This window comes from Pristiophorus japonicus, chromosome 8 (assembly GCF_044704955.1).
Source record: "Pristiophorus japonicus isolate sPriJap1 chromosome 8, sPriJap1.hap1, whole genome shotgun sequence".
Taxonomy (NCBI): Eukaryota; Metazoa; Chordata; class Chondrichthyes; family Pristiophoridae; genus Pristiophorus; species Pristiophorus japonicus.
Genome location: NC_091984.1, coordinates 186,456,095 through 186,479,763, shown reverse-complemented (window position 1 = coordinate 186,479,763; position 23,669 = coordinate 186,456,095). Strand labels below are relative to the sequence as shown.

The following is a 23,669-nucleotide window of genomic DNA, read 5'->3' as shown; positions in this document are numbered from 1 at the left end:
TGGTTCATCAGTCATTGAAGGTTGACATGCAGGTACAACAGGCGGTGAAGGCGGCAAATGGTATGTTGGCCTTCATAGCTAGGGGATTTGAGTATAGGAGCAGAGAGATCTTACTGCAGTTGTACAGGGCCTTAGTGAGGCCTCACTTGGAATATTGTGTTCAGTTTTGGTCTCCTAATCTGAGGAAGGACGTTCTTGCTATTGAGGGAGTGCAGCGAAGGTTCACCAGACTAATTCCAGGAATGGCTGGACTATCATATGAAGAGAGACTGGATCAACTGGGCCTTTATTCACTGGAGTTTAGAAGGATGAGAGGGAATCTCAGAAACATATAAAATTCTGACAGGATGGGACAGGTTAAGGGGTAAGCCATTTAGGACTGAGATGAGGAGAAACTTCTTCATTCAGAGAGTTGTTAACCTGTGGAATTCCCTACCGCAGAGAGTTGTTGATGCCAGTTCATTGGATATATTCAAGAGGAAGTCAGAGGAAATGTATTAGCATGGATAGAGAATTGGCTGGCTAACAGAAAGCAGAGAGTCGGGATAAATGGGTCCTTTTCGGGTTGGAAATCGGTGGTTAGTGGTGTGCCACAGGGATCGGTGCTGGGACCACAACTGTTTACAATATACATAGATGACCTGGAAGAGAGGACAGAGTGTAGTGTAACAAAATTTGCAGATGACACAAAGATTAGTGGGAAAGCGGATTGTGTAGAGGACACAGAAAGGCTGCAAAGAGATTTAGATAGGTTAAGCGAATGGGCTAAGGTTTGGCAGATGGAATACAATGTCGCAAAGTGTGAGGTCATCCACCTTGGGGAAAAAAAAAACAGTAAAAGGGAATATTATTTGAATGGGGAGAAATTACAACATGCTGTGGTGCAGAGGGACCTGGGGGTCCTTGTGCATGAATCCCAAAAAGTTAGTTTGCAGGTGCAGCAGGTAATCAGGAAGGCGAATGGAATGTTGGCCTTCATTGCGAGAGGGATGGAGTACAAAAGCAGGGAGGTCCTGCTGCAACTGTATAGGGTATTGGTGAGGCCGCACCTGGAGTACTGCGTGCAGTTTTGGTCACCTTACTTAAGGAAGGTTATACTAGCTTTGGAGGGGGTACAGAGACGATTCACTAGGCTGATTCTGGAGATGAGGGGATTACCTTATGATGATAGATTGAGTAGACTGGGTCTTTACTCGGAGTTCAGAAGGATGAGGGGTGATCTTATAGAAATATTTAAAATAGTGAAAGGGATAGACAAGATAGAGGCAGAGAGGTTGTTTCCACTGGTCGGGGAGACTAGAACTAGGGGGCACAGCCTCAAAATACGGGGGAGCCAATTTAAAACCGAGTTGAGAAGGAATTTCTTCTCCCAGAGGGTTGTGAATCTGTGGAATTCTCTGCCCGAGGAAGCAGTTGAGGCTAGCTCATTGAATGTATTCAAATCACAGATAGATAGATTTTTAACCAATAAAGGGAATTAAGGGTTACGGGGAGCGGGCGGGTAAGTGGAGCCGAGTCCACAGCCAGATCAGCCATGATCTTGTTGAATGGCGGAGCAGGCTCGAGGGGCTAGATGGCCTACTCCTGTTGCTAATTCTTATGTTCTTATATGGCCCTTACAGCTAAGGGGATCTTTGGGTATGGAGAGAAAGCAGGAAAGGGGTACAGAGGGAATGATCAGCCATGATCTTATTGAATGGCAGTGCAGGCTCAAAGGGCTGAATGGCCTACTCCTGCACCTATTTTCTATGTTTCTAATCATGCTGTAGGTTCTCTCGGCCTTAGACGGACTCCTGGATGCATAAGCAACCGGTTGCAGTTTCCCGAAATCATTAGCTTGTTGCAATACACACCCGACGCCATATGACGACGCATCACATGCTAGTACCAAACACTTGCATGGATCATACAACACAAGCAATTTGTTTGAGCAGAACAATTTTCTCGCTTTTACAAAGGCATTGTCTTGGCTTTTGAGCCAAAGCCATTTGCCCCCTTTTCGTAGTAAGAAATGTAGTGGTTCTAGCAGGGTGCCAAGACCTGGTAAGAAGTTGCCAAAGTAGTTCAAGAGTCCCAGAAATGACCACAGCTCCATCACGTTCTCTGGCCTCAGTGCGTTCTCGATTGCCTCCGTCTTCGCGTTGGTGGGCCTGATGCCGTCCGCCGCAATCCTCCTTCCCAGGAACTCCACTTCAAGTGCCAGGAAATCACACTTCGAGCATTTTAACCTGAGCCCCATGCAATTGAGTCGACTAAGAATCTCCTCCAGGTTCTGCAGGTGCTCGACTGTGTTCTGACCTGTGACCAAGATGTCCCCTCCCCTTTTATAGAGGGCACTTGTAAAATATATAATTTTAATGCCCCCCCCAAAAAAATCAAAAAAACAAACAAAAAAAAACTATTAAAAAAAGAGGGTAGTTAAAAGTGTCTGGAGTGTCCCCCGGATCGAGGGTGGGGTACTTGATCTAATGTTTATTTTGTTCCCCCCCAAAAGAGTTGTGACCAAGATGTCGTCCTGGAAGACCACGGTGTGCGGCACCGACTTCAGTAAACTCTCCATATTTCTCTGGAATATCGCCGCTGCTGATCGGATTCCAAACAGGCATCTGTTATGAACAAAAAGACCTTTGTGCATGTTGAGGCAGGTGAGGCCCTTTGATGATTCCTCCAGTTCCTGCATCATGTAGGCTGAAGTCAGATCCAGCTTCGTGAACATCTTTCCTCCCGCCAGATTCATCATGAGGCCATACGTTGGTGTCCCACAGATGGTGAGGAGGATCACTCTATGTTTGGCAGTGCTCTCTTCCCCGTCTAGCTCGTTGGCCATGAAGTATTGGTCGAGTCGCTCCACAAAAGTTTCCCAATCATCTCCCTCCGAAAATTTCTCCAGGATGCCCACTGTTCTCTGCATCTTTGGGTTCACTATCTGTATCTCGTCACCAGTTGTTGTGTATGGAGAAAGGGTCAGACTGAACACTGTGAACTCAAAGTAAAGTGTGACCTCAGTCTTTTATTGCAGGTCTCCAGAGTGCCTCTCTAACCTGTGAAGCCTTCTTAAATACCTGTGCTCCCAAGGGATTATGGGATCCCTTGGGACTCCGGAGAATGAGCCATCTGGTGGCTGTACAGAGTAAATACAAGTCCACATATATAACAGAGGCGGTGTTGGAACTCTTCGTCAATGCCTGCTCTTGTTGATAGGAGACTCCCGAGATATGGAAAGTGGTCCACGTTGTCCAGGGCCGAGTGCTGCACTGTCAGAGGTGCCAACCACACACCAGTAACAAATGGCTAACTTTATTTATTTATATATTATGCTGACAATTATCTTAAAGGAACTTATATTGCAGTAATAATTTCTGCTGGAACTTGAGTTAATCGATCCAGGATTTAGTACCAGGGATTTATGGCAGGCTTCCATACATTTATTTAATCTGTTTCTCTGAAAACTTACCGTATTTACTTCTCTGCTCAGTATAATTTATTAACGTCGGTGAAAGCAGTCGCATTTCAGTTTATACTTTTGCTTTAGATTTGAGGCATCAGAACTCAATGTATGCCAACCAAGGACTTAATATCTACCTCCAGCACTTTAGCTAGCTTTTATTTTAAATGGTATGGGGCAACAAAATACCAGATCACCATACATCTTCAATTTTTCTGTCTTTGATACAACTACCCTGGAGGTTCATTTTGATTAACACCCAGATCGAGAGTTTTATTAAGCCCTCCTTCTTAATTCATTGGTGTCAGCCATGGCTCAGTGGTAGCACTCTCGCTACCTAGAAGGTTGTAGATTCAAGGCCCACTCCAGAGACTTGAATATGTAATCTAGGCCGACACGTCAGTGCAGTAGTGAGGGAGTGCTGCACTGTCAGAGTTGCCATCTTTTGAATGAGACATTAAACCAAGGTGCGGCCTTCCCGCTCAGGTGGAACGCCATTGGGGTCACAATGCACATCATGGGACACCGATTTTCACATCAATCAGGCTCCTCCTCTGGAGCTTCATCTTCTGCCAAAACGTTAAAATACAAATCAACAGAAACAGAGTGATAATGGAGCCACTACATTTTAACTGCTCCCCTGCATCTTTCCCACTGATCAGAGATAAATAGTAGAGATTTAATATTTGGAGGGAAGAGAAGGAAGAGGAGTTCTATCAGAATTCATCTGAAATGGGCACTTCAAAATGGTCATATTTACCTTGTGTGCAATAATGTGAAAAGCACATTTACAATAAAAATTGAGCTATTTAATAATCTGGTCTAGAACTATATGATGTAATAAATACAATTCCAGTCACAGACTCATCATACATTTAAATAGGACAAAATATTGAGTAAAGCATTAATTTAAATAAGGCAATGTGCTTTACTTTAATATCTTTAGCATTTTGTCTGCCCGCAGTTTGGCAAAATGTAACCCTATAGAATTACAAATACGTCATCTCCTGCCTATACACAAGGCTTTCTTTCAGTCAGTTTTTAATTTGTCTTGCTCTTCATGATACTTACTTCTTGAATTCAAATAGTCTGCTATTAAGTCTGAGTTCTGATACATCAACACGCCCGTTAGCGTCAGCCCAATTCCAGCATAGCTCAACGCTGTCATCTCGCTGCCAAAGACAACTTGCGAAATGACGAGATTCCCAACCATGTTGAGGTTGCCCACAACGTGCAGAGTGACAGCAGAGGTAAGTGTGGTGACACAGAAGCTTGCCAGGTTGTACAGTACCGAGCCCAGGCAGCTAAGGAGGATGAAAATCCAAAGTCTGTTGTCATACTTGATGGATGGTTCCCATACAGCGCCACTCTCCAGCAGTAACGCAGCCGAAATAAGGATACAGAAGCTCGGGATGGACATCATATAGAGCAGGATGACAGAGTTGATCTTTTCTTCCTGAAGGAGAATACCTAGCAAACAAAGAGAGACACAATGATGACTGCTGTAATAGATGATGCATTAGCCTCTGCTTGAACAAATGGGTAATATACGATTCTCTTTTAAACATCAAGGACCTCTTTGGAATATTACTGATGGAGGCGGGGGAGATTGAGGCAGAGGTACTGAGGGAGCGGACAAGGACAGAATCAGAGACAGAACCAAAGAAACCAAGAAAGAAGAGCAAATATTAAATGAGTGTTGCAAAAGTGTTACTCGCATCTGACTTTACAGCATTTTTGGTGACTACTATAAGCCCACACTTTGGAATTTACTCTAATTTTCAAATGAATTTGAAAAGTTTCAAAAATGTGGTTTCCAAAGATGAAAGAAGAATTCCCAATTAAAGAGTTCCTTTGAAACACCAGTCACTGCATTTGAGCTGTGTAATGTTTCCACAGTATTTGATTCAGCACAGCAAAAGTTAAGGTGGGTTGTATGTTTCCTCAAGCTGTGTACAGGTACAAGTACAAGTGTGGAAAAATATATACTCACGCTGTACTCAAGTTACTGAAATGCGTGTTGTAACTATGAAATGTTTTATTCAATTCAGTCACCATGATACCGAGTTGTGTGGTTGTGTGGGAGGTGAGGTGGGTGGGGTCCTTCCTAAATGCCTGCACTGTAACTTCATACTTAACGTCTTTTTTTAAAAAAAATCTCTTTCCCCGTCTGCCAATAATGGAAACAAATTTCTTCCTGAATATGGTGGTGGAAGTGACTCATTCGTTTTAAAAGCAAAAGTGCTCTCACTTGTTATGAGAGACGATTATTAATGTTAAGTCTGAAATCTATTAATGCAGCAGCGTCCCCTTTGATACACTCTAACTGTAGTTTTCACATCAATTTACTAAATTATAATAATGATCCCTGTACATATTAGGTAGAGCTGAAATATAAACAGAGACGGTGCATGGATTACTGAAGTAAAACCATCTGACAAGGAAAAATGACTGGCAGAAGTAAAGACTGACTCCAACAGAGTCTAACATTACTTTGCTTCGATAGGTTTTAAAATATTCCCATCCGAGAAGATGAGTTGCATTAAGACTAGAAAGCGGCTTTCCCGATGCCTCAAGTGGTAAATGCATCTCTTGCTGTTACTGAACTACACAGACCAGGAAAGCTCTCGGTATGACCTGTGGTGAGTTTGGCCAGGACCACAGTGTCTCCAGGATAGGTTAAGTATCGGTTGTCAACTGAATGCAGGACTCGATTTAAAAGCTTCTTATCCACTCTGTATTTCATCCTTCTGAGGCATTTGTCTTTGGATGTCGATAGAAAATAGAAGACCACAGGGACTGAGAAATGATTGCACACTTTTACAGTGGCTGTTTGACAATGGAAATCTTGATTAGCATTTTACCTAATTGGCATTTCATGCCTGATGGAGACGGACCTCTGGATAATCTCTCTCTCAACAAAATTAGCCAGAGCTGCTGATCTCAATTCAGCAGTACCCACCGTGAAGGATGTATATCAACACTGGGTAAGGACAGGAATGGGCATGGCTATAATGTTCCTCATGGTCACATACCCTTCCAGCACTCTGTTACACACATGAAGAATGCTGACCTGGGCGAGGTACTGGAGGCACCCATGCAATAGTACCTTTATTAGTGCTGTCAAGCAATGAGGGGAGTAAAGTGGAAAAAATGGTGTCATGCCCTAAAAAAAATACTGTTAACTGGTAATAAAAAGCTAGATGAGGTCAGACACACTGCAGCCTGCGCACATACGAATGGCTAATATTTAATTTCCTGAACAATATTTTATTTATTTTTAAGAACATACAATTCCAATGAGTGTGCTCTAAATATACCCACTCCATATCAAGTCTCTGCATCTGTTTAAGCACTGCCAGAGGGAAAGTGACCTTCAGATAACCTGTGTGATCGCTCTGAATCACATTCTATGTATAGGCTGTTGAAACTGCAGCAGTAGAGAGTCTAACAACACACAAAGTGAATAACATAATAAAATAACTGTTCTCAACACTAATAGCATGTTTAGTTCTGTCATGGTGTTAGCTGGTCCAACTTCCTGTGTTGCGGAGGGGAGGGCTGGACTGGAAAATCAGTCGTCACCATTCCAAAAACCTACTGTGACATTATCATAACACCATAAAACAACATTTACAGAATTCTGCTTCCCATTTAGCAGAGAGCTGCAATAATTGAAATGTACGTAGTCTGCGAATATCAATTTGGGACATTATGGCCCAGAATTTGCTGGTAAATAACTGCGAGTTTAATGCACACACCGTTATTAGTGTGTAAATAACCCAGCGATTTGTGGCAAGGAAGAGATATGCCACGAGGTGCGAATCGCCGCAAATTACCGATGATTTGTGTCGCTCCGTCGTTAGCCTCGCAAAAAAGAGAGCTTGCCGTTAACCTCCCCGTGAATTTCAAGAAATTGCTGCATTTGCACTGTTCAAACAAATTCAACTTGCCACAGACAGTTAGAGCTGGTATTTAATGATGCAAGGCCACTATTAATAACAAGATTTATGTTACTGCAATGCCACTCAACCTCTCCCAGATCAGAAAGGGAACAATTGCACATAATAAATAGATGGCCTATAATATACAGGACAGCATCTAAAAATTTTTTTAAAGTTCTTACTTCTCCTTTTTGTCTCTCTTAATCCAATCTTCCTCTCCCTCTCTTTCTCTATTTCATCCTATTTCCTTCTCAGTTATTCCTTTCTCTATCCTTAAATCTCACTGGTTAAGGAGGTACAGCAGTGGAAGGCAAAATACGGCATGCGGGCCATTTCCGGCCCGCCATGTCATTCTATCCAGCCCGCTGGATGGGACGGAAATAGAATGCAAGCTGGGGCTCCAGCTGCACATTAGTCTATCCACTTTCACTTCTCATGGGTCAGAGACAGACCTGAACTGCAGTCAAGGAAAAACCATAGTATTACTTCAAATTAATAATTTGCAAACATGATTCTCCCTGGCCCTAGCTTAAAAGGATCTATTCTGTGATTCTGGGCCCCAGTGGCGGACGTCCTTACCTAGAGCGCAATGCGTACTCGAATATAGCCTATCCAATTTAGAGTGGCGTCATGGCTGCTCATCTCCACAACTCTTTTACCGAGGAAAGTTGCATCTTTCCTCTCCCAGTATCCAGAGTGCAACAGCAGGGGAGTTTTCATCTGGCACCAACTGGGACGGCATTAGTAATCTTTGCAGAGGGGCATAAGGATGACTGAGGTGGGGAACTGATGCTGACATAGGCTCTAAAGAGATACAGTTCTATTTCACAGCACTGATTTACAGAGACGAGAAGATACGACAACATTTTCACTTTTTATCTTGGATTCATTTCTAAACAGTATCAAATACTTGTTGTGTAGGTAAGATAGCATCTGAGTACTATCTGAATTTATGTTTATGCAATATTTATGTTAATGCAATGTTCCCCCTCTTTTTCCGTGCACGGTTCCTTTAAATTTGCTGCGGGGCCAGCCACTGTGCAGCCGCACATGCGCAGTATCTCTTCCAGCGGCAGGTGGTGGGGAGTGGCCTGCGCGGGGCCGCACAATTGTTGCGTGACTGTGTGGCCACATGCCTTGGAGGTAACAGCTCACCAAAACTTGCTAAGTGGCCCTCCAGCTCAAATAATTGCCCACCCGAGGTAGACTGTTGATGCCGTTGTTCACCAAGGTGCCAGATGCCCTGTTGACCTCGCCTCGCCATTATCAATTTGCACTTCCAGCATATTGCAGTGTCAAACATTTGAGCTGAAGGGTGAGAAACAAAATCTAACAAGGTGCCCCGCTCCAGCAAATTCTGGGCCAATAAGTCCAATATTGCTGGGCTTTCATTCTGCTGTTGGAGTGGGTCTTCCAGCCACCTTCTGGAATGGCTGACTCCATCTCAAATCCCAGGGACACTGTCACTTCTTTGGGATCAATTATCTTTGTCTCTGTTTTTGAGGCCTTCAGTAGGCTCACAATGAAAAACATGTCTGTGTACAATATGTGTGGTCTCTCTACCAAAGTAAAGCTTATTGGACATAATTTCTGGGGTACATCACCCAGGAACACCCTATAGACACGCGCAGACATGTTGGGGGGGAGGGGGGGCGGTGGTGGTGGTGGTGGAGGATGTTGACATGCAGAAGACTTGAACCTGAATCTCTCTTGTTTGGGAGCCGGTGGGGGGGGGGGGGGGGGGGTGTGGCAGCTGGGGGCTCCGAAGCGTTTGGGGAACCCGGGGAATGCGTTTCCCCCAGTTCCTGCCGAATTGAACAGCAGGGGTCTGATTTGCATGGGAAGCTTCTATTTTCCCACCCCCAGCCAGCCAGCCAGCCAGATGGAGAGGCTGGCTGGCTGCTGGCAGGTAGGGAGGGATTGTGTGGGGGCTGGAACGATCGGGGGCTGGGTGCAGCTTTGGCGGCTGGTGATGGAAGGGGGAGGGAAATCGGAGGCCTCTTGGGTGAGTTGGGGAGGGGTGGGGGGGGGCGGACTCAAATTGTGGTGGGTTGGTTACATAGGAACGCTAGATCCAAGAAGTAGGTGTAAAGACACTTACCTCCTGGATCCAGCAGTCCTCGCCTTGCATTGACTGGCGGGTTTCGCGAGGCCTGCAAAACCCAACCAGCTAAAGCTAAATTCAAAATGGAGGTTAAATCAGAGGATTCCAGCCTCATTATAATATTTTAATGGACGACCCGTCTCCTGCCCGCCCAGCACCACCCTCCCACCCCCCATTAAAACCGGAAGTGAGCGGGTTGGGGGGGGCTTTCTAACACTAACTTTCCACATGAGCCCAACCTGTTATGTATGTAACTGTGTAATACTTGCCACCAGAGGGCGTGACTGTTGGGAGTCCTAATGGTCACCTGCACACACGTGCAGGGCCAGTATAAAAGGTTGGCTGCCATGTTGTTTAGGCACTCTGGAGTTGTAATAAAGACGACTGAGGTCACACTAAGTTTAGCTCACAGTACTCAGCTTCGTGGAGTTCTTCTATACATAATAATTGGCAACGAGTAACACAATACGAACCTTCATGCAACCATGGCTGCTGTTGGAATATTAGAGAGATTTGTAGAGGGTGATGATTGGGAAGCCTTCGTCGAGCGTCTCGACCAGTACTTAGTGACCAACGAGCGGTCAAGCGCAGGGCGGTTCTCCTCACCATCTGTGAGCCTAAAATATACGGCATCAAGAATCTGCTCGCACCAACAAAACCAATGGAGAAGGAATATACAAAGTTGTGCACGCTGGTTCGGGACCACCTCAAGCCGAAGGAGAGTATCCTCATGGTCAGGTATCGTTTTTACACGAACCATCGCTCCGGGGGCTAGGACTTGGATTATGTCGCCGACCTGAGACGCCTCGTGGAACCTTGCGATTTTGGAGCTGCATTGGGGGAAATGCTGCGGGACTTTTTCGTGCTTGGCATCAGCCACGATGTCATTCTTAGAAAGCTGCTGGCTGCCGAAACCCTAAATCTGAGCAGGGCCATCGCGATCGTCCAGGCACGCATGGCCACTGACAATAACACCAAATAGATATCTTCTCAACATCGAAGCTCACCGGCAAGTACTGTGGATAAAATGACATCGCTAGCCGGCCGAACTGCATATGGCAGGGCCTATACATCTGCAGCTGCAAGACCTGTCATGACTCACGAGTCCGCCATCGGAGGTGAATGTGAATCCATTAGCACTGTGTTGGCACTGCGCGGGTAATCATCGGGCCCATCAATGTCGATTCAAGCACTACGTGTGCAAAGGCTGCGCAACAATGGGGCACCTCCAGTAAATGTGCAAACGTGCTGCTACACACCATGTGGTAGAGGATGATCGATCTGGCTCAGATCATGCAGCATAGGCAACTCAACCCGAGGAAGAAGTGTACTAAGAGCCCTCCTATAATGCTGAAAGTCAAATTAAATGGAGTTCAAGTATCCATGGAGTTGGACACAGGTGCGGGTCAGTCAATAATGAGCCTGAAGACTTGAGAAACTGTGGGGCAATAAGGCACAAAGGCCCAAACTGAGCCTGATTAATGCAAAGCTGCATACCTACACCAAAGAGCTCATATCAGTCATTGGAAGTGCAGCAGTGAATGTATCGTATGATGGAGCTGTGCATGACTCATCATTGTGGATTGTTCCAGACAATGGCCCAACGCTGTTCGGCAGAAGCTGACGAGAAAAGATTAGATGGAATTGGAACGACATCAAAGCACTATCTTCAGTGGATGATGCCTCGTGTGCTCAAGTGCTGAGCAGGTTTCCCTCGCTATTCGAACCGGGCATCGGCAACTTCACAGGTGCCAAGGTACAGATCCATCTAGGCCCCGATGCACGGCCCGTCCATCACAAGGCTCGGGCGGTTCCGTACATGATGAGGGAGAAAGTCGAGATCGAACTGAACAGACTCCAAAGCTAAGGAATCATATCGCCAGTCGAGTTCAATGAGTGGGCCAGTCCAATTGTTCCGGTGTTGAAAAGCGATGGCACGATCAGAATCTGCGAAGACTACAAGGTAACGATTAACCGAGTCTCACTGCAGGACCAATACCCGCTGCCCAAGGTGGATGACCTGTTCGCAATGTTTGCGGGGGGGGAAAGTCATTCACCAAGTTGGACCTAATCTCCACCTACAAAACACAGGAGCTGGCTGAATCTTCAAAAAGACTGACGTGCATCAACACACACAAATGGCTGTTTATATACCACTGCCCTTTCGGGATTCGCTTGGCTGCAGCCATTTTCCAGAGAAACATGGAGAGTTTGCTGAAATCTGTTCTGCGCACCGTTGTGTTTCAAGACGACATCCTGATCACTGGTCATGACACCATCGAAAAGCTACACAACTTGGAAGAGGTTCTAAGTTGCCGAGACAGAGTGGGACACAGGCTGAAACGCTCCAAGTGTGTTTTTTGCAAGCGCCAGAAGTCAAATTTTTGGGGAGAAAGATTGCAGCAGACGGCATTCGGCCCACAGACTCAAAGACAGAGGCCATCAAGAATGCACCCAGACCACAGAATGTGACGGAGCTGCGTTCATTCCTGGGACTCCTCAACTATTTTGGTAACTTTCTACCCGGGTTGAACACGTTGTTAGAGCCTTTGTACATGTTGTTACGTAAGGGTGACGACTGGGTTTGGGGCAAATCTCAAGACACAGCCTTTGAGAAGGCCAGGAACCTGCTATGTTCAAATAAGTTACTTGTACACTATGACCCATGTAAACACTTAATTCTAGCTTGTGAGGCCTCATCGTATGGGGTCGGCTGTGTGTTACAGCAAGCCAATGTATCAGGCAACCTCCAACTGGTTGCATACACGTCTAGAAGTCTGCTTAAAGTTGAGAGAGCCTATAGTATGGTCGAGAAAGAGACGTTAACATGTGTATATGGGGTTAAGAAAATGCACCAATACCTATTTGGACCGGTTTGAGCTTGAAACTGACCACAGGCCGCTCATTTTGCTGTTTTCAGAGAGCAAAGGTATAAACACCAATGCTTCGTCCCGTATCCAAAGATGGGCACTAACATTATCTGCTTATGACTATGTTATCTGCCACAGACCAGGCACTGAAAACTATGCCGATGCTCTCAGCCGGCTACCATTACTCACCACCGGGGTTGAAATGGCACAGCCCGCAGACTTGCTACTGGTCATGGATGCTGTTGAGAGCGAGGGGTCACACGTCACGGCTCGCCAGATCAGGACCTGGACCAACCAGGATCCTGTACTATTAGTAAAGAGTTGCGTCCTAAATGGGAACTGGTCGGCCGTTCCCAGGGAAATGCAAGATGAAATTAAGTCGTTTCACCGATGCAAAGATGAAATGTCCATCCAGTCGGATTGTCTCCTATGGGGTAATCGCTTGGTTTTGCCAAAAAAAGGCAGGGAAACATTTATACGCGACCTACACAGTACCCATCCAGGCATTGTCATGATGAAGGCAATTGCCAGGTCGCATGTTTGGTGGCCCGGCATTGACTCGGACTTGGTGGGGTTATCCTTGTGATTGTCCATGGTGGTACGATCAGTTGAAGCCTCGTCCATGCACACAACTCATTTACAGTTTCTCCCCCATGAATGGTGTGATGTTTTTTCAGGCATCAATGCAACACTTACTCGCAACTGAGCAATGCACTAAGGGAGGCTCCACTGAATCTGTGGTCATGGCCCTCCAAACTGTGGTCGAGGATCCATGTAGATTTTGCCAGCCCCTTTCTAGGAAAGATATTTTCAGTAGTAGTGGACGCTTACTCCAAATGGATTGAATGCGAAATCATGTCATCCAGCACGTCCACAGCCACCATTGAAAGCTACCGGGCCATGATCACCCCCCATGGCTTGCCCGATGTCCTTTTCAGCGACAATGGACCGTGTCTCACCAGCTCAGAATTCAACGAGTTTATGACCCGCAATGGCATCAAGCATGTCAGGTCTGCTCCGTTTAAGCCCGCGTCTAACGGTCAAGCAGAGCGGGCAGTCCAAACAATCAGGCAGAGCATGAAATGCATGACGGACGGCTCCCTGCAGATCTACTTGTCTTGCATTCTGCTCAGCTACTGGACGCGACCCCACTCGCTCACCGGGGTTCCCCCGTCAGAATTGTTAATGAAGAAAGCCCTCAAACCCAGGCTCTCCCTAGTCCACCTGGATCCGAATGATCACATGGAAACCCGGCGACACCAGCAGAACATGTACCAGGATCGCACAGCTGTTTCACGTAACATTGATGTTAACGACCCTGTGTTTGTCCTGAATTACGGTCATGGTCCCAAGTGGGTGGTACTGTTTTGGCCAAGGAAGGGAATAGGGTGTTTATAATCCAACTGTTAAATGGCTAAATGTGCAGAAAGCATTTAGATCAGACCAAATTGCGATTTACTAACAACCAGGAATGACCTGAAGAGGACATCACCATCAACAATCCACCAACATATATCTAACCAGCAATCGACCTCGCTGTCAATCACAAGGATGAACCCACCATTCCTGACAGTCCGGTCAGACCAGCCGCAGTGCAGTGTAGCAATGGTCCAACCAACTCACGCACGCCAGGGTTTGAACTTAGACGATCAACCAGGGAGCGAAGGGCTCCGGATCGTCTCAACTTGTAAATAACTTGTACTGAAGACTTTGGGGGGGTGGGGGGGGAAAGTGATGTTATGTGTGTAACTATGTAATACTTGCCACCAGAGGGCGTGACTGTTGGAGTCCTAATGGTCATCTGCACACATGTGCAGGACCAGTATAAAAGGTTGTCTGCCATGTTGTTTAGGCACTCTGGAGTTGAATAAAGACTAAGGTCATACTAAGTTTAGCTCACAGTACTCAGCCTCGTGGAGTTCTTCTATACATAATACAATAGGTTAAAATTCCCCCCTTGGTACCCACTGGCCTCTCCTGTCAATTGGGATTTTGGATGCAGATTCTGGTCTAAAGTAGCTCCTGGAAGCGGTTTACCTAAACTTTCTTTGTAATCTATTTTAACCCTGTTGTTAACCTATTTAAAGTAAAGATGTTAATGGTTGTTATAATAGCGCACAATGGGATTTTACATGAAAGAATTAAGTAATGTGCTACTGGAGAAATTATACAGCTAAATGGGCTTCAATAATAACCCTTCCAGTTTATTCACTGGCGGAACCTCTTCTATGATATAACCACATCAGTATTATACATCTGGGCTTTAGATTTAAAGCCAATTTTCAGCAAATTAAAGTGCTTCCATATCTAAATTGGAACCAAGAGAGAAAAAAGAACCATAAGTTTTTAAGTGTTTTTGGGGGTTGGGGGTGGGGGTGGTAGGGTTGGAAAAGCTAAGATAAGTTAGATTAATTATCGAAAAAATAAAATTAAAAGGATGAAATAGGACAGAGAGAGAATGAAAAGGAAACGAGGAAGACGGGAACATAGAGGCTGCGTGACAAGCAGCATTCAAATGTTTAGAATTTGCTTTGATGCAAGAGTTTTATATTAGGGTTAATACTGCAGTAACAAAAGCTACTCCTGACAATGGAGCAGTGTTACATTAATGTTCAGAGCAGTGTTACAGAATGTGAGGGCCCAGGAACAACATTCAAGTTTAAAAGGGGCGGAAAGCAATTCAAAATAGAAGGGAAGCAATGAGATTAAAAGGGAGTTTATTTTTTAAGTACAGCGTTGATATTTCACACTAGTGAAAATGTGTGTGAAAATATTAACAACCGTGAGTAGACATTGCAAGGAGCATTCAACAGTCAATGAGAGGCAGCTACTCCATGATTGGAGCTGTGAACACTGGTCCCCCTCCACAGTGAAGTTCAACAAGATCAGCTTTTAAAATTATATGTTTTTGTACCGGGACAAACAACACTATCAAAAAAACCAACACACCTATTTCTAATAATCACATTTCTCGAGCCTGTGGCAGCCGTCACCAATGCTGTGACCGTCAAATCTGGCTATCAGTTTTCCCCTTCCCCATTGGTCAAGTATTGCTGTATTTTTCTCCATTTTTTCTACTTTTCTTATTCATCAGTCATATCCTGCAAAAGCTTTTCTCTATAATTTCAATTTTTTCTGCAATTGTATTCACCTAAAAAGTTCTAAGATATAGTTGCCATGACAGTTCCTCACCCATCCTTACTATAAACCCCTAAAAATATCATGCATCAACCACACAAAATTTTCCAACAAGGCAGAAATGCCCAGAAATTTGGTTTGAACAACTCCTCCCCGCTCTATGTCATGAATTCTGACTACACCCTCTCCCAGTTAAGGACATTCTTTCCCCTCCACACCCCACCCTCCCCTGAGGTGCCACCATACAGCCAACACCCACCCCACACACACATACAAATACACATAAACACGCACACGCACACAATCATGAGCAGAAATCCACCTGTAGGAACTCACTCATCTACTTTCTGACCCCAATGCCCAGGATCATAATTCCAGATGTATCCTCCCGATCTTTGTACTTTTCCCATGGCCTGTTTGGACAGTCTTTCTTCAATATTCTAATGCACAGGGGTAAAGGGGCGTCATTGTTCATGAAAATTAACAGTGCAAGCTCCCTCAATGGCTCAGTTAGTAGCAAATTCCCTAGTTTAAGTGCTAGGTAAAATATCCTGGATGAGATTAAGTAAAGTAACACTTGCAGATATGGGTGCATATTTGTTGGGGAAAAAAACCCTTTACAGCAGTACAGTTTGTCATCGCAACTTTGACCCAATCACAGTAAGGTCATAGGGATGGATTTAGAATGGAGAAAGAATGTGTAAAAGTAGCAGAAACAATTAGGAAAACAGAGACTATAACAAGAGATACTGTGAGAGCCATGCAGTAGAGCAAGAGACAGATGAAAAGTGTGGAAGACAAACAGAAAGGGAGAGATAGGGAACTGAATGAATTCAGAATGGAAGTCAAGCAGAGATAGTTATAAGAAAGACACACAATTTGTGTTTACTTTGCAACACTGCAGATCATCAACTAAAATTACAAATAAAACATGTACCTGATTTGCCTTTTATTGAGGAGGAGGGGTAACTGAGGGAACAACAATTTACGTGCCAAGATTTTATTAAGGATGTGAAAGTCTATATTTTATGAGCTAGGTTTTGGTTCTATCACTCATTTGTTCTATTAGTAGCAGAATCTCTTCAATCATTTAATATTTGTCTCCCATTTTTAAACCTTCCTGTGCTGATGGTCATAGAATGCATTTTGTCTATGTACATCTACGGCTGTAAATCTCTGGCCCTTTGGCACACTCCGTCACGAGAGCTTCCAATGGCTTTGTTTGGGGGGAGGGTGGCCTTTGCCTGACCCAAACACAACCATTGATAGAGGGCGTGGGGACTCCCAACACTACATTCCAGGCCTTTTAAGATCTTTGGAGGGCAGTATGTCTCTTCAATGGCAGTTGTGTTGCCCACCTTGGAGGTTCAGACCTGGGTCGTGACCTGAATCCCCAATCATTTGGCAGATAAATGTGTTTTCTTTTTAAATTATTCTAATAAAGGGTATTGAAGGGGGCCTTAAAATCATTTTTCTAAAAAGGCGGGGGGCGGGTGCAGCCAGCAGAGCTCGGTGATTTTCCGACCTCTGGGGGCAGCAGCACATAGGCACCCAGGAAGCACACAAAGTGCCACAGAAGTCCACCACATGTATGCGAATGACAGAACATTATCCTGATCCCCACCCCTCACATACTCAGTGCTGGAAATCTCCAGGATCGCACCCGAGGATTTTCAGGGCCACTATTTTTCCCCTATGAGTTGCTTCTATTTTTATTGGCCAAATTGACATCTACGGTGAAAATGAAGGAACTTATTATCTTGTACAATATCCATCCACTAGTACTCAAAAAAAAAGAGAACTGATGTTAGTAACCATTGAATTTCTTGTGGTACAGTTCAGTGATCAGATAATATACCGTTTTACATAGACGAACAAGAGTGTTATACAATATACGTCACACATTGCAAATGCTTACTAAGGACAATGGGAACTGTAACTAGTCAGGGTGTGTTTAGTTAAGTGGGTCTGCACATCGAGTCTAAAGGACACAGATTTAAGCGTGCTTGGTGCACAATAGCCCAGTCAATGATCTCCAGTCCTAGCTTGACGACATCAAGCATTACTGTGCTTCACTCCCCAGGCAATGCCCCCTATTATTACTAGAAGGACAATCTTGAGCTTTTCTTTCTCCCCCCACCCCTTGACCAACCCAGACCTTTAAATCCCTCTGCCCAATCCTCCACCCTCACCGCAAACATCAAAATTAAGGCACTCATGGATTCACAGACCATTATTAATCTTAGCATTCTGTTTGACCCAGTTTGAAACCGCACAATCTATCCATCACCAAGACCAATTACTTCCTCCTCTGGAAAATTGGTCACCTCTGCCCTGAGCTCAGCCCCAACATGACTTTGTCACCTCCCATACTCTAATGCTCTCCTTGCTGGCTTCCCATCCTCCACAAACTCCAATTTACCATAAAATCAGCTGTACAAATCCTGTCCCACACCAAGTCCTGTTCATTGACCTACACTGGCTCCTGTTCTCTAACAGGTTAAATTTAAAATCCTTGTCATTGTCTATAAATCCCTCCATGGCCTTATCCTTTTTTTATCTCTGATCTCCCTACAATCCTAAAAGCACTGTCCCTCCGATTCTATCCTTCTCTGTATCCCCCCTTCCCTCCATCACTGATGGCAGAACCTTCTGTGGCCTGGTCGTACTCTTTGGAACTCCCTCCCTAAACCTCTCCACTTTTTTAAAAAACCTTTAAAAGTTGTTATTATTACAGGTGCACAACTGTCCAAAACAGTTGTTGGGAATCTATAGATAAATTCTTCAACATCTCCTTTCCTTAGTTATCCTAAAAGCTGGCTGAGATGGATGCAGCAACATAATATATTAGTCATTTGTTTCTGTTAAGATGCTGCCAAGTAAATATTGGCAACGCTCCGCCACAAAAGGAACTCCAAGAAATACGTTGTGCTTATGGCTGCTAGCTAGGCCTACAACCACAAATGTTCAGCAAGCCTTCACTGTGTATCAACAGTGTCAATGTCACAAAGAGCACGGTGGGTTTCATTAAAGGCAATCAGTCCTGCTTTTAAATGATGGTGCAAGGCAAGAATAAATAAGTGGAATGTTCCACACTTTTCAGCACTACTGACCTCATTAGTGTTCTTTTTTAAAACTGAGAAGTCTAGCTGAAAGAACAAGTTCATAGAGCAGGATATCACCAAGGCTGGAAAAAAGTAATGGGGAAGACAAGAATATTCCACTAATAATTGACAGGTGATGATAAATTAAGGCTTTCAAACCTAAATTAATTGTAGCAGGAAGGAAACCTTGAGGAAAGCAAGGAGTTCCATAATTCTGAGGTCCTGACAGTGTGTTGAGTCTTGATTTCAATACACTGAGGATGGAGGGAGGTGGATGGGTAAGTTGTTGTACATTTGGAGTTTAAAAGAAATGAGAGAGGAAAGTGGAGAGCAGTGATGGCTACAGTAGTATTGATAATTGAGAAAAATGAAAAATGATATGAGAAAGAAAGAGAGAGATGGAGGCTAGAGGTGAGACAAGGACAAAAGAAATTGAGTAAGAGGACAATGAAGATTTCTAGTTAGAAATACTGTAGTAGCAAGTCATTGTGGATTTATGGGAGAAAAATCATATTTCACAAACCTGTTAGAATGCTTCGAGAAGGTATCGGAGCTTGTGTAGAAATGAAACTCCATGGACATTATTTATCTAGACACCAGCAAGGCTTTTGATAGTGGCCCACCAGATAGAAACACATAGAATGGGTAGATTTGTTGCAGCCAGTTGCCAAGGAGATATGAGATTGTCAAACTTGGAGCTCTATTGGAGTGGTGGGAAATGACAAGTGAGCATGTCAAAGATCAATGGTGGGACCCTTGCTACTTACATCCTACACCAATGATTTTAAAGCGGAGATACAAATAAGCCTGTCATGTTTGGTGATTACACCAAGGTGCGGAGGAGGGTTGCAAACAAACAAAGCAGACTCATCAGGTGCTTAGATAGATTGGGAAGTTGGGCTGAGAAATGGTAAGGGAAATTCAATGTGGACAAGTGCAAAGCGATGAGAATAAACTTTAAAACTATAACTGTTAGTCTACAAGATACAGTGCAGGAAAATGATTTGGAGAGGGGGGAATTAGTGAAATAATCGGTATCATGTAAATCATCATCAGCGAGCGGTTAATAGGCAAGTAGGATCTTGGGTTGTATAGTGCACTGAATAGAACATAAATCACAGGTTACGATGCTGAGCCAACACGAGGTATTGGTTCGTTCCCATCTGGAGCTCTATGTGCAGTTCTAGTCACCATAAGATAAGAAGGATGTTGCAAAGAGCTACCTGTCTAATACCTGGCATCAGGCACCTAAGCTACAAGGAGAGACTACAGAAGTTGGATTTTAACTTGGATAAAATTTTCGTTCAGGTTGGAAGGTCTGATATTTATCACAGCATTGCAGATCATTTACCAAAGTAAAGACCAGACAGTGGAGAACGCTGAAATGTTATATGTATGTAAACACACATAGCAGTCTCCGGTGTAGCTGTCTCTTCATTTCCCTATACAATAAATCTGCTTTAAATTTGCTTTACTACTGCTGAATAATGTCCTTATAAACACTTAATGTTCTATCCCAGCACCAAGGTAGACTAAATTCCTGTAATCTTGCAACAGTGATGTCACAAGCACATTAAAATAACAGTTATAAAGAAAATGAGAGGTGGAAGTTTTCATAATGGAAATCTAATCTCAATTGCATTTTTGTTCTTTATATTTTCTGAGCTGCTGGGTATTTTATCTGATTATTCCCATCACCTATTAGTCTCAAATTGCACTTTCCTATGTGACTATTTCCTATGTGATGACCTCATCTAAACCTCATAACATTCAGCCATGCAATTTAATTATTTCCAAGCATCTCTATGCTGGAAGGGAAGTGGGGAAACAGTCAGTTCCTGCTTTTGTTTGCAATCCAGTGACCTCTTCTGGCAAATTCCAATGTGCAATGTGCAGACACTGGGTTAGAACAGCATCAGTCATAGCTACAACATAACATAAGAAATAGGAGTAGGACATTTGGCTCCTCGAGCCTGCTCCGCCATTCAGTAAGATCATGACTGATCTGATCTTGGCCTCAACTCCACTTTCCTGCCCGCTTCCCATAACCCTCGACTCCCCTGTCGTTCAAAAATCTGCCTATCTCTACCTTAAATATATTCAATGACCCAGTCGCAACAGCTCCCTGGGGTAGAGAATTCCAAAGATTCACAACCCTCAGAAGAAATTTTTCTTAATCTCCGTTTTAAATGTGCGACCCCCTTATTCTGATACTATGCTCCCTAGTTCTAGATTCCCCCATGAGGGGAAACATCCTCTCTGCATCTACCCTGTCCAGCCCCCTCAGAATCTTATACATTTCAATAAGATCACATCTCATTCTTCTAAACTCCAATGGGTATAGGCCCAACATGCAAGCCTCCCCACCCCATCCAAATAATCATATAGCCTGCTGACATTCACTGTCTAGGTTCACAAGTGAAGAATTGTCACTTGGGTGAGAAGGTACAAGAAGGCAGTCAGCCCCTGTAGAAAAGTACTCCAGCATCAGTGTCTTCAAGAGAGGAGGGGAACAATTGCAGTATTCATTAGTATTGTTTTTATTTGAATGAAGCTAGAGTATGTATTGTAAAAATGATAGCTACGATGAAACAAATGAAAGGGTGTAATGATGGTTGCCAGCTCTGGTTTGACAAATTGCAAGAGGTTTCATCACATAACCCTCCCACCTCCAACCGTCATTCCCATGCTCCCACCATTGGTCACCCGACCTGTCCATCCTCGCAGCGCACCGCCTTCCCACACCGGGAATATACTCTTCATCACCCAAATGGACGAATCTTGACTGTCAGTCAAAAACACTTATTTCACACATCTGATTTTTTTAATGCCAGTTTGATTTTTCACCTGGGATGTTTGCAGGAGCATCTGGGAGATAAATCACAGGAAGTTTAGAAACCCTGGTGCCATTTAATGCTGAGGTTCAGATTATATTTTTCATTCACTGGATTTAAGCGTCGTCACCATTTATTGCCCATCTCTAGTTACCCTGATTTAGTACAACAAAGTGGCTTTCTAGGCCACTCCAGAGGAGAGTGAGAGTCAGCCATGTTTGGGGAATCACATATAGTCCCGACTGGGTAAGAACATCAGGTCTCCTAAAGGGCATTAATGCACCAGTTGGGTTTTTACAACAATCTGTCAGCTTCATGGTCACTTTTATTGATTCTTTTTAAAAAAAAAAAAATTTAATAAAATTCTCCAACTGCCATGGTGGGATTTGAAAACATTTTCTGGAATACTAGTCCAGTAACATAACACTACACTACCATATTCCCATATATAAAATTTGTATTATATAAACAATAAATAGTTTAGATGAGGTAAGTTATGAATGATTACAATATGGAACAGTAGAGCCAGAGGTCATTAACAGTAAACTACTAGAAAGTAATTTTAGATGAGATTACAGAAGGAACTTCTTCACATAAAGAGCGACAAATGTCTGGAATAATCTGCAAGGTAGCTTAGTAGAGATGCAGACTTTAGGGGCATTCAAACACAGATGGATACTAATTTGGAGAGTTAGAGCACTAAAGGGAGGAGCTTTGCAGGCCAAATGCCCTTTTCTCACCCGTGCCTTTTTTTATGTACTTGCATCATTCCTGCTGTGAATCATGTAACTGTATTGTTCTGCAACCACAGTGTCACAATTGGATTTACACTTGTGCTTCATGTTGCCATCTGAACCCCACATGGTTCATTAGTTATTTCTGACCCTGAGCCATATAACTATACAGTAATTTTGTGGTGACATGTTTAAGAAAATTGTTACTCATGGGAGGAATATGAGCATCATCTCTCACTCCACCTCAAGTTGCATCGCATCTCAACATCCTTTTCATTAGACAGGCTAGAGGAAACACTCTCTTTCCATCAAAAAAAATACTGTTTTTGTCCGTCATAAATGGTAACCCACCCAAGCGCCCTTCCCCACCTATCCATGGCACTGTTAGTAAATTCACACAACAACCCAACTCACTTTGTTGGATGGACTTCACTCCTCTCAACATGGTTGCAGCAAAAATGTAGAGGCATCCTTTGTGATCAAACTGTACCTCGCCCAAAAGACTGAATGAAGCTCCCAGACAGATGGGCATCATGGCAGTGTACTTGAGGAAGTGATGGTGCTTACCCAGATAGAGCTTTGATATGGCTATGGTAAAGAGAGGGGTAGTGGTGGAGATCATTTGCGCAAAGGAGAGCTGTACGCAATTCAACCCCATGTTCCCGAAGGCGATAGTGGCACAGAAGGTCAGGCTCAGTAGAAACACTTTGAATTTAGCAGCAGCAGAGAGTCCGGTGACTTCTTTTATTTGCAGGTTTACGAATCCCATCCGGATCAAAGCATAGTCGACAACAATGGCTGTCAGCATGTGAAGCGCCGACAGCAGGAGAGGGTAGCGGAAATTATAGACGGCGAAGATGCATTTGTTGAGGCTGGTTATGGTGGTCCCGGTGGCGAGCAGAACGACGACCGCGGCGAGTGTGTGCAGCATCTGCCTCTTCTTCTGGATCGCCCCCGCTGCTTTCTCGGATATTGGCGGAGGAAACTCCGGGAATACATCAGCAGTTGTCATGGTAACTCCATCTCGGGCTGCAAAAAGAAAGTCTTTGGGTTATCCTTCTCCCCGTGTCCTCTAACGCTCTCCGGCTGCTTCTCAGGGTTGAAATTAGACGCAGGATCTCGTTGCTCTCTCGGGGTAACAAGTCCTGTGCATTTCAGCAGCTGGATCCTTGCTGGTAAATCACCGCCCATTGAACATAACGTGTATGTTAACGTTTCAATTATTAAAAAACAACACTACTTATTAATGGTTTCTAGGGGAGAGGCAAGTTAAACAATGCGAGAGAACAGCAGTTTCTGAATTCACCACGCCTTGCTGGAGCCAGATGCGGTCTGTTTCTCTGATGAATCAGCGTGCTGCTTGTAACGTGTTTTTACCCACCCCTCTCGGCTTCGTCATTTATGTCTTCACCAAATTGCTTGCAGCCTCGGCTGGTCCAATGAAGCGGTGCGAGGGCAGATCTCCGCAGGATCACAATCCAGACGTCAGATTTCCA

General features: G+C 44.2%; 1 protein-coding gene across 2 annotated transcripts; it reads right to left on the bottom strand.

Moving 5' to 3' along the window:
• Positions 1–2,377: 2,377 nt before the first annotated feature.
• slc35e4 (solute carrier family 35 member E4) lies at positions 2,378–23,615 on the bottom strand. 2 transcript variants are annotated; one of them, XM_070887675.1, is made up of 2 exons: positions 22,741–23,615; positions 2,378–4,915 (listed from the first exon to the last, which is right to left on the bottom strand). In XM_070887675.1, the coding sequence occupies exons 1-2, from the start codon at positions 23,183–23,185 to the stop codon at positions 4,476–4,478; spliced, it is 885 nt and encodes a 294-aa protein (XP_070743776.1). In that variant the 5' UTR covers positions 23,186–23,615; the 3' UTR covers positions 2,378–4,475. The 2 variants fall into 2 exon arrangements, with proteins under 2 accessions (XP_070743776.1, XP_070743775.1); XM_070887674.1 differs by having other exon boundaries at positions 2,381–4,915; positions 22,588–23,611.
• Positions 23,616–23,669: the final 54 nt, after the last annotated feature.